Genomic DNA, 19,185 nt, shown 5'->3' on the forward strand with positions numbered 1-19,185 from the left:
AGAAATCTGCATGTGCAGAAGTGAGGTTTGGAGTTTTTTTGAATGTTGTTTTAGTGAAAGGGTGAAAACCGATGTGATATTGGTGCTGTGCTAATAAAACACACCTGCTTGAAAATCTGGATTTAGCGCACAATTTTGGCACTGATTACCATAATTTGAACTTGCCTGGAGATGCTAAACCAGACAGTTGCAGGTCTAGCACTCAAGTGTGGATTGAACACACTTTTCATGGAGCGGTGTACAACCCAGTTCCACTGAAGGCGTGGAGTGCATTGGTTGACACACAGCAGCATGTTTCAGAATGGTTCAATAACCATGAGAGGGGAAGCTTAGGGTCATGGACATAGCACTGGAGGTCCTGATGGAGGAGACCCGGAGGAGGATGTCTTGTGCCTGCAGGGGTGAAAAAGTCAATCTTACTGTCTTGTCCTTCTCTCCTGCAGCAGCTGGTATTGCTCTGCTTGGCCTCATCAGCTTCTCCCATTCCTCATCTAGACCAAAGGGAAGCCCTATCCACATTCCCAAGGTCAAGCATTCCCTTTCTCCTGGTGACTCCTATAAGGCAGCCAGTAAGCACTACTTTTAGGTGAATCCCTCAGAGAATCTCCCCAATAAATGTTGATATAGTGTTGAAGTCTTGACCGTGACCCAGAAGTCTCGCAATGTATTTCAAAAGTCAGAGTTATACAGCACAGAAACAGGCCCATCGTGTCTGTGCGGCCAACGATTCTAATCCCATATTCCTGCACTTGGCCTATAGCCCTGTATGCTATGGCGTTTCAAGTGCTCATCTAAATACTTCTTAAATGTTGTGATGGTTCCTGTCTCCACCACCTCTTCAGGCAGTGAGTTCCAGATGCCAACCACCCTCTGGGTGAAAGTGCAACAGATCTGAATTACAGATTTCCGCTGTAAAACACTGCACTTTACTTCACTCCTCTCCTTTGTGAACTCAAGCTCTGTAATGAATGGTACAGCGATGAACTAGAATCTACGGTGCAAAAAGCAGACCAACAACTGCTCCAGCCTGCCATCCACCATGTCCATAAACCGCTCCCAGCCCTCTTAAAACCTAACAGTCAGTGAACAGTAAAAGGTGATATACCTTTAAGCAGCACTTGAAACCATCTCCAGTTTACTTTCAACCAGCTGTCCCCAAAATTGGGGTAAATATAATAACATCCAGGGATTCAACAATGAGCCCTTGTTGGTACTGCAGCACATTGCTTATTGACACATTGCCCCTTTATTGGACTGAGGCTCAGGCTATAAACCAATAGACAAATATTTTTATATTTTATTTTATATTTAGAGATACAGCACTGAAACAGGCCCAGAGTCTGTGCCGACCATCAACCACCCATTTATGCTAACCCTACAGTAATCCCATATTCCCTACCACCTACCTACACGAGGGGCAATTTACAATGGCCAATTTACCTACCACCTGCAAGTCTTTGGCTGTGGGAGGAAACCAGAGCACCCGGCGAAAACCCACGCGGTCACAGGGAGAACTTGCAAACTCCGCACAGGCAGTACCCAGAATTGAACCCGGGTCCCTGGAGCTGTGTGGCAGCGGTGCTAACCAATGTGCCACTGTGCCGCCCACAATGTATTTAAAGAAAGACAAACCTACATTTCTATAGTGCCTTTCACAATCTCAGGATGTCCCAAAGCACTTTATAGTCAATGAAGTAATTATGAAGTGCAATTATTGTAATGTTGGAAAATATGGCAGCCAATGCATTCACAAGTTCCCATAAACAGCAAAAAGTGGTTAAATATTTGAAGCCATGTAAGATGGCTATGGAGAGACAGCAGGGTTGTGCAATTAGTTTTGGTTTGCTCTAGCACAAGGCCCTTGGAGACATGATGGACCAAACAGCCTTTTCAATTGCAAGCTTCTTTGCTCAACTGACCCTCTACACTTAAAAAGAAAATAAGCTCAACGCAAGTGTTATAACAAAAGGATTTTATTTCTAAAGATATATAAAGTAAAAGTGGGCTAATAACAAAGACTCCAGATATCAGAAAATTCTTAAGACAGCTTCAAACAACAAATGAGCCCAGTGTTTTACACAACATGGTGAGTGGGGGAAGAGTGAGAAATTGAAACAGGGTACACAATACAATAATATTTTCATCACCCTGGAAAAGACATCCAACCAGATCAGAGAGGAGCAATTTCAACCCAACGAATGGGGAGTCTCAATGGCTCCACTTCCCCTCAAACTCTTATTTAGCAGTTTTTTTTAAAAAAAAGGACCAATATGGAAGCTCGCGAATGGCTCCTGTACTGGCATTGGGTCATCTCAGCAAAGAGGAGACAGAAGCCAGATAGCTAATGGAAACCATGGTCAGAGAGGGAGGAGCAGGATAATGGGAACCATGGTCGGAGAAGGAGGAGCAGAATAATGGGAACCATGTTCGGAAAGGGAGGGGCAGGTTAATGGGAACCATTGCCTAAACCTTTTTATTTTTAAATTGCACACACAAGTTTGACACTCCTTAGAATAAACTGCTCGTGTTTTATAAAACTGAAATGGAGCACAATGTCACACACAGGATTGATCAGCTTTTTTAGAAAACACATTAAAAACTGTCCAGTTACATTAAAGATCCTCTCACCAACAGTCACTTTGGATTTTGTCAATTTATTCCCATGCTAAAGGAGAAGGCTGTTTCTGATGGAACAGTTCACTGACAATTAGCAAGTGGCTAATCTTCACGTGCAAATCCAGACAGTGAGAGGCAACAAACAGGGGGAGGGAAGGAGAACTCAGTTGTTGCTCTTCTTTCCCTGTCCACATAAGTTTCTTCCAGCATGAAACTTGCTAATTACCCCATTTCCCTAGCCTAGATGTGGCAAGTTAGACTGCAGCATGTGGCTGCAGCATTGCCAAGCTCAGCACAAACATGGAATTGAATCTGGAGACTGGCTGGTCTTTGTGGGAAAATGGGATTAACATAGGATTAGTATAAATGGGTGGTTGATGGTCGGCACGGACTCGGTGGGCCGAAGGGCCTGTTTCGGTGCTGTATCTCTCTATGGCTCTATGTTCTTAATTGAACGAGAAGGGACATCACTTAGTTGCTCTTTTCAGTGTCTAGCAGTGGGACATGGTTTTTGATATCTTTATGTACTACGGGAAATGAGGAAAGATAAGGAAAGGGTTAAGGCCAGGGATGGACTGTTGCCACACAGACATCTGCAGGATAGCCAATGTGATCCTGATCTGTAAGCAGATTTAGCATCCGAAGTCAAAATGAGATTGAGTCAGGAGAGAAGGTTGGAAAAAAAGACAGATTGATGTATTTGGATATGGAAAACACATAATTTAATAGCAACCAAACATTGTTTGGCAAGAGTCAAGTACCCTTTCAAGAGTTCCAAGGCCCCAGTAGCCCTCCAGTATCTCACCCTAGGGGCCAGCTTTCATGCATGAGCTTCAGACAGGAGTCAGTGGCAAGGTATTCTCCAAGGAGGGAAGGCATCACAACCATGACTAATCCCATCCTAATCCAATATCCACATCCATTGCATTTTCAAGCAGGGCTGACTGATTAGCAATCAGTAAAGAGAATCCTAGCTGGTTTTGCTCTTAATTAACTGAAGGTGCCGAAATCAATGGCTTGTCTAAGATGTGAAATACAACTAGTAGAAGACACACACAGGTCAATGCGATCTAGGCTAGGCCTAACTCTATTTCCAACCCTTCATCTTCACAAACACAAAATTTATTTTTAAAGCATTGGATTAAAAAAAAAAGCCTGAGTTTATAAAACTACAGATTCCCTCAGGTGCAGCCAAGGTGTGAGTTCCACAAACCAGCTGATGTGCATAAAGGAGGATTTTTAAAAAAAAAAAATAGGGACTGGTGCAATTTTTATTGCACAAAGTGAGCATCATAGCTGCTGGGGAATGTTGTGTCCAGTTCCAACTCGAGCACTCCCAGCCAGGTGCATTCATGAGAAAAGCTCCTCCTGTTCTGTCCCTGTGTTTATACTGCTAAGTCCAACATTAGTCATCCTTAAAGGATTGGTGAGTAATGCTCAGAACTTGTGCACAGTTCCATGCCAGCAAGAAAAGGTTTCCAGTGGCAAAAGAGTTGGTAACCAGGGAACAGGGTAATGGGCAAAAGAACCAGAAGGAAGAGGAGAAATATTTTTACACATCAAGTTGTGATGATGATTGAAATTTAAATTCAATTAATAAATTCAATTGCAAAGAATTGAAAGCTAGTCTCAGTAATGGTGCCATGAAACTATCATTGATTGTTGTAAAAATCCATCCGGTTCACTAATGTCCTTTAGGGAAGGAAATCTGCCATCCTTACTTGGTCTGGCCTACATGTGACTCCAGACCAACAGCAATGTGGTTGACTTTTAACTGCCCTCTGAAATGGCCTAGCAAGCCACTCAGTTGTCAAGGGCAATTAGGGATGGGCAACAAATGCTGATCTTGCCAGTGACACCCACATCCCATTAAATAAAAAAAGGATCTGAAAAAACTGCCTGAAAGAGAGTGCTGGAAGCAGATTCAATAGTTGATTTCAAAAGGGAATTAGATAAATACTTGAACTGAAAAAAAAAAACATTTGCAGGGACTAATTGAATAGCTCTTTCAAAGAGCAGGCAAAGGCACGATATGATTCTATATGCAAAAAGCAGGATTAAAAAAAGAGATCAGGTCCCATCTGGCCAGGATGAACAGAAAACAAATAATCTTTATCACTCCATAAGGATTATTGAAAGTTTTAATTCTTTCAAAAAGTAAATTTTTCCACTGATTCAAAGTAATGCGCTTACTGGTCTCAATACTGACCGACCTATAGCCAGGATAATTGGAACAAATTACTACACATTAATTAACATGAAATGATCTAGATTTAAGAGTTACAGAAATTCAAAATGACTAAGGGTTTCCTGATGTGTTCCAGCCAGCACCCTATTCATAATGGGCCTTGTTCATCATGTTTGAAAATACAGGAACACTAATGTAAACTCAAGCTTTTTACAGGATGTTACCCTCTTCAAACTAGTGACAATGGGAAGATACATTCTATTTTTGAAATTGAGAAAAAGACCAGTAAATCAAACTGCTTGAACATTGCAGAAACTGATTAAGTAATACTGACTTAGTCTGCACATTTAAAAAAAAAAGGGCAGCATGTACTCCATGATTGTTGTTAAAATGGATTTGAAAGAGGCCTACATGGTTCTAACAAGTTCAATATGAAATATGCCCAAACTCTGGGTCAATATCCTGGAACGTCCTACCCAACAGCATTGTAGGTAGCACCTTCAATCCACAAACTTCAGCGGTTTAAGCAGGCGGCCAACCACCAACTTCTCTAGGCAACTAGGCATGGGTAGTGTCAGTATTGCCCTGGTCTGAGAATGAATACAATGCTGTGCAGAGCAGCAATTAACAAGCTGATGGAAAGCTCAACTAAATAGCTGAAGCAGAGTATAGGTAGAGTACAGTACTCTATAATGGTCAGGTTAGAACACGTCTTTAATACTGTACCCACTTCTAGTCCATGGGAACACAAGGGACACAGTGAAGCATTGGAAGCAATGCAGAGAAAATCCTCAGGGATCAATCTTAGTATCAAAGGTCTCAGTTATGAGGAAAGATGGAGAAACTAGGGCTTTTCAACCGCCAATGTAGGAGAGCAAGAGAGTCACAAGATATTAAACGCGACAGAAAAGGGTACAATTAGAAAACTAAATTCATGAATAGGCCAATGAGACATGGCTTCAAGCTAGTAAAAGACAAATTTAGATCTGATATTAGGATGTCCTTCATGTAAAAATCATCACATGGATTGAGCTGTCATGTAGAGTAGTGGAGGCAAAAACCCTGGAATTATTCAAGAAATAACTGGGTGCTGCAATAGGGATACCATCAGGCATTGCTGGACGGTTGAAAGGGCCTTCCTCATCCATATTAATCTTGTAATATGTACCAGGGTAATGGAGGACACCAGGGTAACTATAGTACATCTTACAAGCCACCTGGCAGCAGCCCAGATCAGTGCTGGCCCCCAACTCCCAATGTTGCAGGGAAATCATCTGAAGGCCTGTCAGGAGCGATGTTGCAAATTTTGGAACCAGCAAAAGGTGATCGGGGATCCCTTCTGGCTGGATTGGGACATTTGTCAGGTAAGTTGCAGCACCTGACCAATCAACTTGTCCATCTTTGTGGCCTTGTGCAGTTTGGTCATTAGCTATTACATAGCTAGATCCAAGTAAAGAAAGTTACTTTTAACTCAAACATCCCGAACTCCAGCAAACTGTCAGCATTTCATAAAACAAACGTCAAAAGGGATTTTTAAACAATTCACAAAAGAATTAGATATAAATTTAATCTCATTTGTTCCCACAACTACAACACTAGATTGCAGTTAATCGGATGAGGAGCACGGTTTGCAAACATTGTTCGACATTCCAATGGATTTACTCTCAATGTGGTATCAAACCCAAGTGCTCCAAGAATCAACTCCAGTCTGGAGGAAATCAGGCCCTGCACCCAGAGTTACACTACACTTTGAATGTTGGTGTGGATCAGTCCCTGCTAATGCAACAGTGTAGACACATCCCAATGAATTTTGACCAATTTACATATACAGGTTTTTTGATTCTATATTTATCAAGAATGATTGGGAACGCTGGTTTATAACCCTGTTACTGAGAAACTGTGGACTAGACTGTCTCTTAAGTCAGCCAAGGACCACAGCTTGCTAGTTTACCTCCACTTAACCCAGGTATATCTGTAAGCATCGGTTGCATTATCTTTTTAAAAAAACTGATTAACTTCAGTGAAGAAGAACACGGTACAATTGAACAGGGACAAGAGCAATATGGTCAGTGATGGTACGAGATTACCAGCACAGGCAGGAATTCCCCTTCCTACCTACCCTCATGCATGAGTTTACAAAGCTCTACTCGGAAGGAGTTTATTGCATTTAATGTATGTACAATTATTTTTGCTTAGCACAATGCAAGGGGGAAAAAAACTTTAAAAAAGCCATTTTCCATCCTGGTTATTTAGTGACTGTACTATTTATACAATGGCTCCTGTGGCAGTTGATTTCAGCTCTCCAATCACTTTGCACTATTCCCCTGTGACCTGGGCAGTCTGTCCATCTGCAGTCTGGTTAGTGGATTGGATGAACATAGGCTGAGTGATGTCCTGTCCGGCTGGCATGGTGACCTGTTGAATCTGGTACAGTTGCTGCAGGGAAGACAACAAACGTAGACATATATTACAATCTCCCACAGATCGAACAGTAACTTTACACAATAGACAAGGAAGAATGTGCATTTCTAAGGTGGTCAGGTGTAGGATATCTCAAAGCTCAGCATCCATAGAATTTACAACACAAAAACAGGCCATTTGGCCCAACTGGTCCAAGCCAATGTTTATGTTCCACATGAGCCTTCTTCTACCCCTCATCACCTGACTAACACCACTTTACAATGAGGAAGAAAATAAACTGTGGACACCAGAAAAGGAAAAGGAGGTAGAGTGAGGATACCCATGACAAGGTGGAGAAGAATGTTGAGCCATTTTTTGAAAGCATACGAGGCAGTGTTAAGGCTGGATGGAAGTGGGCAGGGGTGTAGTGACTGAATGAATGCCACCAACTCTAGGAGAAGCCCAATGTAGGAGGAGCTGAGAATGTGAGGGGTCAGGAAATCACTAAAATAAGATGGGACTAGAACATGGAAAGATTTGAAGGTGAAGACGTGCATGTTGAAGTCAGTTGCTGGAGCTCAGGAAGGCAGTGGAACTTGGAGAACATGGCAGAATGAGACAGCGGGAGGATGTGGGCTGCAGTGTTTTGGATGAGTTGAAACTTGTGGTGAAAATGTGGACTAAAGGTTCACTGACTGAAGGGAAAAGAAAGTTAGTTTTAAACAGTGCCTTTTCACAACCATAGAATTTCCCAAAACACTTTACAGCTTTGCATTATGCACTTTTAAAGTGCAGTCATGTTGTTATGTAAGAAACGCGGTAGCAAATTTGCACACAGCAAGCTCCCACAAACAGCAGTGTGATAATGATCAGATAATCTGGTTTTAGAAATGAACAGAAAGTGCCAGAAATACTCAGCAGGTCTGGCAGCATGTGTAGAGAGAAACAGTTAACGTTTCAGGTCTGTGACCCTTCATCTGAACTGGCAAAAGTTAGAAATTTAACAGTCTTTGAGCACGTGAAAGGGGTAGGGGGCAGAAGAACAAGGAAGGAAGGACTGTGATAGAGGTTGGATAACCTCAGATTGTTTTCACTGGAATGACGGAGGTGGAGGGGCGACATGATAGAGGTTTACAAAGCTATGAGTGGCATGGACAGAGTGGATAGTCAGAAGCTTTTTCCCCAGGGTGGAAGAGTCAGTTCCTAGGGGATATAGGTTTAAGGTGCGAGGGGCAAAGTTTAGAGGGGATGTGCGAGGCAATTCTTTTTTTTTTACATAGAGGGTGGTGAGTGCCTGGAATTTGCTGTCGGGGGAGGTGGTGGAAGCAGGTACGATAGCGACGTTTAAGAGACATCTTGACAAATACATGAATAGGATGGGAACAGAGGGATACGGACCCCGGAAGTGCAGAAGGTTTTAGTTTAGATAGGCATCATGATCGGTGCAGGCTTGGAGAGCCGAATGGCCTGTTCCTGTGCTGTAATGTTCTTTGTCTCGGTTATGTCTTCCTTTCTCCTCAACCGAGGGTTCCCCTGCACACTGGTTGACAGGGCCCTCAACCGCGTCCGAACCATTTCCCAAACTTCTGCTCTCACCCTTTCCCCTCCCTCCGAGAACTGCGACAGGGTTCCCCTTGTCCTCACTTTTCACCCCATCAACCTCCACATACAAAGGAACATCCTCTGCCATTTCTGCCACCTCCAGCATGATGTCATCACCAAACACATCTTTCCTTCCCCTATCAACATTCCGAAGGGACCATTCCCTCTGCGACACCCTAGTCCATTCCTCCATCAACCCCACTACCTCATCCCTTTCCCACAGCATCTTCCCATGCAATCGCAAGAGGTGTAATACCTGCTCTTTTACCTCCTCTCTCCATCCAAGGCCCCAAACACTCCTTCCAGGTGAAGCAGTGATTTACTTCCACTTCTTTCCATTTAGTATATGGTATTCGCTGCTCACAGTGTGGTCTTCTCTACAATGGGGAGACCAAACGCAGATTGGGTGACCACTTTGCAGAACACCTCCGCAAGCATGATCTTCTGGTTGCTTGCCATTTTAATTCATCACCTTGTTCTCATGTCAACAGTTCTGTCCTCGGCCTGCTGCAGTGTTCCAGAGAACATCAACGCAAGCTCAAGGAACAGCACCTCATTTTCCGATTAGGCACTCTAGTCTTGTGAATTAAATATTGAGTTTAATAATTTCAGACCATGAGTCCCAATATTTTTTATTTATTATTTTTAGTTTTTTTTAAATATAAATTTTTTTTTTTAATTATTTAAACTTATTTTTCATGTTTTTGCTTTTTTACAGAGCTGCTCATTATTCTGCCATTAGCACTCTCTCTGGACTCGTGCTTTATCTTTCATTACAACTATTTAGCACTCTATTTGCATTCTGTTCCTTGACATCTGTTATTTAATCTCTCCCCCTCTGTCCTATCGTAAGTCCTTCCTTCCTCTCATTTCCCCCCCCACCCCCCAACCTTTCACCTGCTCAAAAGACTGTTACATTTCTAACTTTTGCCAGTTCTGATGAAGGGTGACAGACCTGAAACGTTAACTCTGCTTCTTTCTCAACAGATGCTGCCAGACCTGCTGAGTATTTCCAGCATTTCTTGTTTTTATTTCAGATTTCCAGCATCCGCAATATTTTGCTTTTAATGACCCAACGATATTGCTGAACTCCCCTGTTCTTCATTGAAATAGTGCCATGGAATCTTATGAGCTCTCCTGAGACAGTATACAGTCATAGTCATTTACGGCACAAAAAGCAGCCATTTGGCCCATCGAGTCCATGCTGGCTCTCCATAGAGCTATTCAGTCCCACTCCACTGCTTGATTCCCATAGCCCTGCGAGTATTTCCTTCAAGTGCCCATCAAATTTCCTTTTGAAGTCATTAATTGTCTCTGTTCCTCCACCCTTGTGGGCAGAGTGGTCCAGGTCATTGCCACCCGCTGTGTAAAAAGGTTCTTCCTCATATTCCCCCTGCTTCTTGTCACGCCAACCTGCTTTGTTGAATGATAATTTTTTTTTAATCCACTGACTGGAGATCCAAATTTATATTTAAAAAAAAAAACAGATAAAAGATGACTTTGCTAGCAGCTTAAGACGGCCACCTAATTTGCAACACTGTATCCTGCATCGCAAGGCCTGTGAGGAGGGAGACAAACTATCTGCTCATCCCAGCAAGAACCAAGACCCAGGAAGTTTAAGGGAACTGCTTATTCTTTTTCTTTTAACAAGAAGAAATACTGTGAACTACTATGCTTGAATCACTGTGTGACTCTCATGTGACAAACCCCTCCCTATCTGTGGCTTTAAGCTTGTGTTTCATTGCAGCAGCAAGACGAAGCATCTGGACTCTGGCATGTGCAGACCCAAGTGGGGGTCCCCCCTCTCTATTTCAGCTTGCAAGCTTCAAATCCTGCCTGTTGACTGATCATCTTTGCACATACTCTGGTTACAATCAGAAACCCCGTTGGAGGAAATCATCCACATCGCTGTCTCCTGGAGACCCACCAAATCAGCCATCTACCTCTTCAAACTAAAAGCCTCAGGACCATCGAATTCAGTTAGAAGCCAGCCGAATCACCAAATCCCAGAGACTATATACACCTTTTTTCAATGGGCTCTAACTCAACCAATCTACCTTTCTTCACTCTGTAACCTATTTGTGTGTGTGTAAACTTCTAGTGGGTGTGTGTGTGTGTGTGTGTGAAAGAAAGTTGGCACGTAGTTTATTTCCATTAGTTCGGTTTATGTACAATAAAGTTAACCTCTTTGTTAAACTCAAGACAACCTGTCCGATTACTTACTTGAAATGATAACAAGAACCAAACACCTACTGAATTGGCCAGTATATCCACTTTAAAAATGAATTAAATCTGTTGTGATCAAACAAAAAGAGAGGGAAAAGAAAGACGCTCTCCAACTCCTCCTCACTTGACAGTAACCATCTCTTGACTAAAACCTTCAATGTGTCCCCTAGCCCTTGTACCATCAGTTAATGGAAAATTTTTCCTTGTCTAATTTAACTAAGCCTGTCATAATCTTGTACACGTCTATTAAATTTCCCCTCAATCTCCTAAGGAGATACAAGGAGAACAAACCCAGCTTTTCCAACCTAACCTTGAAACCAAAATCCCCCATCCCTGGAATCATTCTGGTAAATCTCCTCTGCACCCTCTCAAGGACCCTCTCATCCTTCCTAAAGTGTGGTGACCAGAACTAGATGCAATAATCTAGTTGTGGCCTAAACCAGAGCTTCATAAAGGTTCAGCATAATTTCCCTGCTTTTGTACTCAATGCCTCTGTTTTTATGAAGCCCAAGATTCCATATGCTTTACAAACCACACTCTCAATATGTCCTGCCACCTTCAAAGATAAATGCACCTGCACCCCCAGGTCTCTTGCTCCTGCACATTCTTTAGAACTGTGCCATTTAAGTGAATATTGCCTCTCCCCATTCATTCTGACAAAATGCATCATTTCACACTTGTTTGTATTAAATTCCATCTGCCACCTGTCTGCCCATTCCGCTAGCCTATCCATGTCCTGTTGCGGGCGTTTCACATCATCCTCTTTGCCACACCTCCAAGTTTGGTGTCATCAGCCAATTTTGAGATTCTACTCTGCATCCAAGTCATTTTTACAGATATCATCCTCCAGTCTGAAAAACAAACACTTACTACGACTTGCTGTCTTCTGTCCTTAAGCCAATTCTTTTATCCACTTAGACACTGATCTTCCTATTCCATGAGCCTCAATTTTATTAACCAGCCTTTTATGTAGTACCGTATCAAATGCTTTCTTAAAATCTACATAAACAACATACACCGCATTCTCTTCATCAAGCTTCTGTTGCTTCATCAAAAAACACAATTAGATTAGTCAAGCATGATCTGCCTTTTAGAAATCTGTGCTGGCTTTCCTTAATTAACTCGAACCTTTCCAAGTGTGTGTTGATTTTTTTTACCTGATTATTGTTTCTAAAACCTTACCCACCACTGATGTTAAACTAACTTGCCTGAAGTTGCTCGATGCAACCAGGATCTCTGTTTAACATCTCATCTGAAAGACAGCACTGCAGACAGTGCAGAAACTCCCTTGGTGGAACAGAAGTAGGTAATGCTGTGGAGGAGATGGGTCTTAACAACAGGCAAATGTGTGACAGATGGGGAGCTGGGTTGAACCAGCAGTCTCATAGTAAGCCACAGTATCACACCTATAGGTTAGACCTATCAGCTGGGGAGGTTGATTGGAATTAAAGTCAAAAGGCATTTAGCTGCTGGCCGGATCCAAAAATGATGGTTTCGGCTTTGGTTTATTGAAGGGAAACTTTGGGCCACAAGAGAGTGAACAATAGAGAGATTATGAGACTATGTTTTTTTTTTAGTTAATGTTTGAGTTTTTTTTTAAATACTCTGGGGTTTAGTAAACATATCTGTATAAAAATAAAGGACGATAAAATAGTTATCCTTTTCTGTCTGTATCTGCTGCAGTTCTTGTAAAGTGCTTCACCTTGCTACACTTACAGTTAACAGATACTGAATTTTTGTTGTCTCTCACCCTTAAGGAATGTAATTTCATGGAAGCAAAGCTGTTGTTCCATGACTTATTTACATCTTTCTCCCCACCCTCCTCACACTAGTTAAGCAGCGCTGAATATGGTCCTGGACATAGCCTGAAAGTTGCCTTGCTTCTATGAAGACAAGCAAAGCAATTTGACATAGAAACAACAGGTATCTCTGACTGCTACAATTTGTTGTTAATTGAGAAATCAGGGTGAGGAGTTCAGGAAGAAGTGTCTGCCATGGCTCAGTGGGTGGCATTTCTACCAGAGTCAGAATTTTGTGGGTTTAAGACCCACGACAGAGGCTTTAACACACAATCTATGCTAGCACTCCAGCACAGTACTGAGGGACGTCGAGTGCTTTAGACGTCCTGAGGTCATGGATGCTGCTGCATAATTGCAAATTCTTTTTTTTTTTTACAGCAGGCAATACTAAAGTTCAACAAAGTAAAAGAGAAGACAAATGACTCAGTAGTAATTAGGCAATGCGAAGCATGCGTTTTAAAAACCTGAAGATAAGAGTGAGGGAAGATGTCTCAGAGTTTGAGGCCCCAGAAAGAATGAGTTGTGTCTCAATCTGAAGTCAGTGAATTGGAAAGCCATGAAGTGCAGACCAGATGGTGAACTATTAATCCCATGGTTACAAAGAGGTCAGAGGTCAATTTTAAGTAAAGCAATGAATGAAGGGGAGTTGGGCCAAAAAGAACAGATTCAAAACACCTGACTTCTCTGGAGCAAACTGGCAGCAGACATGAGTCCCAAGTCCAAAATGCTGGTTAATCTCCACAATTTCATAGCAAATTCTCAATGCTCTCAAATATACCATCGGCACACATGATGCCCAAACTATAATCTAGAATGGGAATGCAGATGGCAATACTCTCCATCTCAATGCCATGGATGCTATTGCCTGAAGATCATTGCTTGCTGACATCAATTAATGGTCAACAACAAAAAGGTATTGCAGCCCTCAGTGAGAAACAGATTCAGAAGGTCTGCAGGTCAACACAGAACAGCTGAATGCAGTTAAGGCTCGCAGACTAGGATCACACATTAACAACGATCACTTGGAGAAGTGGGAACAATATCTCAGCACAATCACATTTAACTACTAGTTTCCCATAACCCACAATCACAACAGTAACATTGCCGAATCCAAGGCACACACTTCACATCCTACACTCCATTTTAAGATAACTCTACAACATGATTTATTTTTGCTTAGCTTAACCGTAACTCGGACATTATCTATCTAGCATAACAGATGTTGTGGTGCGTGGGATACCAGGTTGGAACAGGGGCTGTAGTGAATTTATAAACAGTAAGGAGGTTGTTTGAAGTGGCTTCCATGTAGAACCCCTGTTATTGAAACAAAGCACGACCACTTGCTCCAGAGTATGACCAACTGCGACTGAGTTCTGGCACGCCAGCTCCCTTTACAGCCTCTGCCGTTACTTGTACAATGCATGCCACCTCAGAGGGAAAAACAAGGAGTACACTTGGAATCAAAGGAGGAGACTGTTCAGTCTATCATGTCTGTGCTGGCTCTTTGCAAGAGAAATCTATAATGAATCCCAGTCTCCCTCCTGTACCTTCCCGTTTTGAAAATTTAGCCAATTTTCCTTTAAAATACAATGGTCTTTGCCTCAACCACTCCCTGTAGCAAAGCATTCCATGCCCCTATAACTTGTTCCCTTTACATAAAAAAAAAGACCCAAATCCATCTCCAAAACACAATCTCTCAATTGTTATTTATTTCAGTGACACCACTGAAGAGAGGGGAGGGGCTCACAACTTGAATTCTGTCGGGAGCAGGAGTGATGTCATTGTTGGCAATTAGTGAGCCCACATTATAAACATTGTATCCTCTAATAGTAAATTAATTAGTCCATGCTAATAATACTGTAAGATTCTAACAGCTCCATCATTATTGCACCATATTTCAGGCTATCACTCCCACAGGAGTCTAATTATTTGTACAAGAATGCAAGTTTGTTTTATTGACAACTGCACAATTGAGATCTCAGTAGCAGATGGGTAAAGCTCAAGGACAAGCCAGCATAGCTCAAAACATCTCAAGATCATTTTATACTCAAACTAAACATTGTGTCAAAAGGGGCCAAGAATTCTGGTAGGCTGTATTTGGGTATAAGAAAGAATGATTTTAAAATAAAAATTCAATCGCAAGATGTGAGAGTCACTGGCAAGACAATGATTGGCCATCCCTAGTTGTCCCATAAAGATGGTAGCGGGCCACTTTCATTAAGCATTCAATGTAGTGGTTTGATGCAACTCAGTGATTTGCTAAGCTGCTTCAAAGGGTAGTTAAAAGTCAAACACATTGTTGTGGGACTGGAGCCACACAGGCTAGACCATGCAAGGAAAAAGGTTTCCTTCCTTAAAAGGACAATAGTGAACCATTTGTCTCTTTACGATAATCCATCAGCTTCATGGTTATTTTGTTTCCAGATTTTTTTAAATTCAAACTCAGGATTTGGCTTTGCATTCTCTGGATTGCTGGTCTAGTAATATAGCCACTATGCTACTGTGTATCCTGCACTACCGTAAATGGTGCAGTTTGATGGGCCCAAAGGAGAAGTTGACATTACATCAACTGATGAATGAACATTTCTCACACTCCCACCACAGGCAGCCAATAAGGAAGGCAGATTTGTCACTGTACCTCAACAAGGCAACAATCCCCTTAAAATGACCAAACCTGCCTACATGGTTCAACTTGTTTGCAATTCCGGTTCTATTTTCACCAAGTACAACTATGTGTTTAGCCAAATTTATGCATTATAAACACAAGAATCCAGGGGGTGACTAAAACTCGAGGGCATAGATTTAAAGTAAGAGGGAGGAGGTTTAAAGGGGATCAAAGGGGTAAATTTTTCACAAAAAGAATAGTGGGTATCTGGAATGAGCTGCCTGAGGAGGTGGTGGAGGCAGGAACAGTAGCGACATTTAAGAGACATCTGGATAGGTACTTGAATGAGCAAGGCATAGAGGGATATGGAATTAATGCAGGCAGGTGGGATTAGTATAGATAGGCATTATGGTCGACATGGACGCGGTGGGCCGAAGGGCCTGTTTCTAGCTGTACGACTATGACATTACAAAATTAAACAGGCTATCTAACTCATATCAATAAAAAGCTGCAAACTGGTTCAGAGATGCAGCAAATCCCACATTTCTAAAATGCTGCATGTAGTTCAGAATACAGGTTACTAACATTTCTGAACAATTCATGGAGAGAGAGAAGCAGGTCAAACAGGATCACTAAAGATAGCATACCTGTCCGTCAGTAAACTGGCTGTACTGTTGTTGCTGCTGTTGTCCCTGCTGAACCTCCGCTTGTCCTACCTAGAATACATGGGAGAAGCAATTACCAAAACATGATGCAAATGCAAAACAGTAGAGTCAACATTTCTGCTTCCACTTTTAGTTATTAAGTTCCCCAGATCACAAATTATTCCATAGTGGAGCAGTGACCTAACTCCCTACCCAGCAGTCTATCCTCATGTGCTTACATGTGTTATGCCAATTAGAGTGCAGGACAAATGAGGCAGCATAGGTAGAATTATCACAGAGACATGTTTGTGACTATTCCTCTGGCTGCTGACCTCCCCCTGGGTTGAGAAGGGTTATAGAGTTGCTTCTTGCTGTTGACAGAGGTGCTACTTTGTCATCGAAAGCAGTTAGGGAAACCCTCTCAAGAAGGTTCTAGTGCTATCAGTAGCACCGCTGATGCATTACACTGGGTAGATATCGGACAGCCATGTGCGCCCATTTGAACTGAACATGGTACGAGAGGGACCCCAGCTCTACAACTTCATGGTCAGCAGACACTCACTGCAAACTGACTGCATTTAGAACTTCTTTGCAGAAGGCTCTGCTGTGGTCACAGCTTTGCTCTTTACTCATAAATTACATTCAGTATGTGATCATTCATTGGAGATACAACTTTATTTTAGAACAAAAGTGATTAAAACACACAAATCTACAGGATAATGATCGGCCTTTTTGAGTAGTCTGGCAAAAGGTAAAGCTCTCTGTAGTTAAAAAACAAGACTGACCGCCTGAACTTGGCAATCAGCTTCTACTGCTTCCAGGTGTGAAATAACAAACCTCTCTAACACAGAGAGGCCGCAAAGAGATATAGACAGGTTAAGTGAGTGGGCAACAAGATGGCAGATGGTGCATAATGTAGAGAAGTGTGAAGTTATACACTTCGATTGAAAAAAATTGAAAAGCAGAGTTTTTTTTAAAAAAACATGCAAAACTTGTAAGTGTCGAGGTTCCGAGACTTGGGTGTGTTTGTACAAGGAACGCAGAAAATTAGCATGGAGGTACAGCAAGCAATTAGGAAGGCAAATGGCATGTTGCCCTTTATTGCAAGGGGATTGGAATATAAGAATAAGGAAGTATTGCTACAATTGTACAGGGTTTTGGTGAGACCACATCTGGAGTATTGTGTGCAGTTTTGGTTTCCACATTCAAGAAAGAATATACTTGCATTGGAGGTGCTGCAGCGAAGACTCACTAGATTGGTCCCTGGGATGAGGGGGTTGTCCCATGATGAGAGGCGAAGTAAATTTGGCCTGTATTCTCTGGAGTTTAGAAGAATCAGAGGTGATCTCATTGAAACATATACAATTCTAATGGGGATGAATAGGTAGACAGAGATTATTTCCGCTGGACAGGGAATCTAAAACACAGGGGCACAGTCTCAGGATAAGAGGCTGATCATTTTAGACTGAGATGAGGAGAAATTACTTCACTCAAAGGGTTGTGAATCTTTGGAATTCTCTACCACAGAGGATTGTGGATGCTCCATCGTTGAAGATATTTAAGGCTGGGACAGATAGATTTTTGGTCTCTCAAGGAATCAAGGGGTATGGCAAGTGGGCGGGAAAGTGGAGTTGAAACCGAAGATCAGCCATGATCATTTTGAATGGCAAAGCAGGCTCAATAGACCATATGGTCTGCTCCTGCTCCTATTTCTTGTGTTCTCAGTCCTCAAAATCCCTTCCAATGACACACAAAAGAAAGGGCCAACAGCCAAGGCTGGACAAAGAATCTGGACTAAGAAATGTGCTGACACACTAATTCACAAATTATTCCTTTTTATAAATCAATTCATGAACATTTTTTGCTGGATACATGTTAATAATGGGCCTGCTGAAATCAGAAGTCTGCTGCTCAGTGTATTCACTGTGCTGCAATGTGGAATATTTCTGTTCATAATCAGCCCCAATGAGTTCAATGAAACAAACACTACTGGTTAATTGTAATGCAACACCAAATATCCAATCTCCCAGCTCAGGGTGACTAAGTGCACTATGAAACACATGCCTACCTGCTGTGGATTGCCTGGGGCGAGGCTCTGGATTTGCCCCTGTACCACTTGTGTTCCAGATACAGGCTGAGCCAGACGAATATACTGCAGCTGTCCAGCATTCAACTGCACCTAAGGATCACGAAAGTAAGGAACTTCATTAACAGGCCAGCCTAAAAAAACAAAACTTTTCAGTACCCTTCAAGCTAACCATGCGTGACCTTGACATCTGAAATTCTTACAGTTCTTTAAATGCACAAACCTCTAACCACTCCCTCATAAGCCTTTGACCTCTAGTTTACAGTGAGTTGGTTTGAAACGCAAGTAGAAATTTCCTAAAACAAATCAAGGAGAGAACATTCCTGTTTCATGGACATCAGCCTTCCTTTGGTACCTTGCCCATATATGCAAGTTTAGACAGAGAATGTCGACAGACTATTGACCTTGGAGAGGATCTTCCAGCCTGATCAGAGATCAGCAGACATCCATACATGGGTACATTCCAAAATGGTTTACCAGAGGTGGGGTCAACACTTGGAATCCTGGCTGATTTTACAGGTGCTGAGGTCAATTTTGGAAAGTCGACCATTGCTCCAGGTGAAAACCAAATCAACAATGCAGCATAGACAGGGATTGAACCTGGGACTTCTCTGGTTGGCGGGACTCCTTTCCCCAGAGCAGAGCACTTAAGAAGTGAGTACAGAGAAAATAACGTGAAGCAAAGTTGACCAGCTTCTGGTGGAGAGGATTACAGCTAACATCTAAAACACAAAAGGCTGGAAGAAACTCTGGACAGTTCCCCATGATCAGCCATGTACTTCCTCCTATCCCATTGTTTGTAAAGACCCCATCTGTTCTCCTAGCTTCTCCAACTCATCTGCCTTGATAACTACTTCCACACTAGAACTTCTGAATGTTCTCCTTTTCCTTAGCCAGCGATTCCCCTATGCAGTTGTCAATAGGGCCTTTAATGAGATCTGTCCCATCCCGACTTCTGCCCTCACCCCTCCATCTCCTCACAACTTGAATGTATGACCCTTCCGTCCCGATCCTCATGT

At 42.3% G+C, this 19,185-nt stretch overlaps 1 protein-coding gene across 4 annotated transcripts in view; it reads right to left on the reverse strand.

The window, feature by feature from the left end:
• Positions 1-1,957: 1,957 nt before the first annotated feature.
• nfyc (nuclear transcription factor Y, gamma) overlaps positions 1,958-19,185 on the reverse strand; it is a 101,483-nt gene continuing 84,255 nt past the window's right edge. For 3 of the 4 annotated variants that reach the window (XM_068011097.1, XM_068011094.1, XM_068011095.1), the window contains 3 exons: positions 18,149-18,259; positions 16,084-16,152; positions 1,958-7,240 (listed from right to left, as the gene is read on the reverse strand). In XM_068011097.1, coding sequence (XP_067867198.1) covers positions 7,121-7,240; positions 16,084-16,152; positions 18,149-18,259 — 300 coding nt within the window. In that variant the 3' untranslated portion in view covers positions 1,958-7,120. Of the gene's footprint in view, positions 7,241-16,083; positions 16,153-17,305; positions 17,400-18,148; positions 18,260-19,185 lie in introns of all 4 variants that reach the window. The other variant, XM_068011096.1, reaches the window with a different exon arrangement.

Source organism: Heterodontus francisci, chromosome 31 (assembly GCF_036365525.1).
Source record: "Heterodontus francisci isolate sHetFra1 chromosome 31, sHetFra1.hap1, whole genome shotgun sequence".
Classification (NCBI taxonomy): domain Eukaryota; kingdom Metazoa; phylum Chordata; class Chondrichthyes; order Heterodontiformes; family Heterodontidae; genus Heterodontus; species Heterodontus francisci.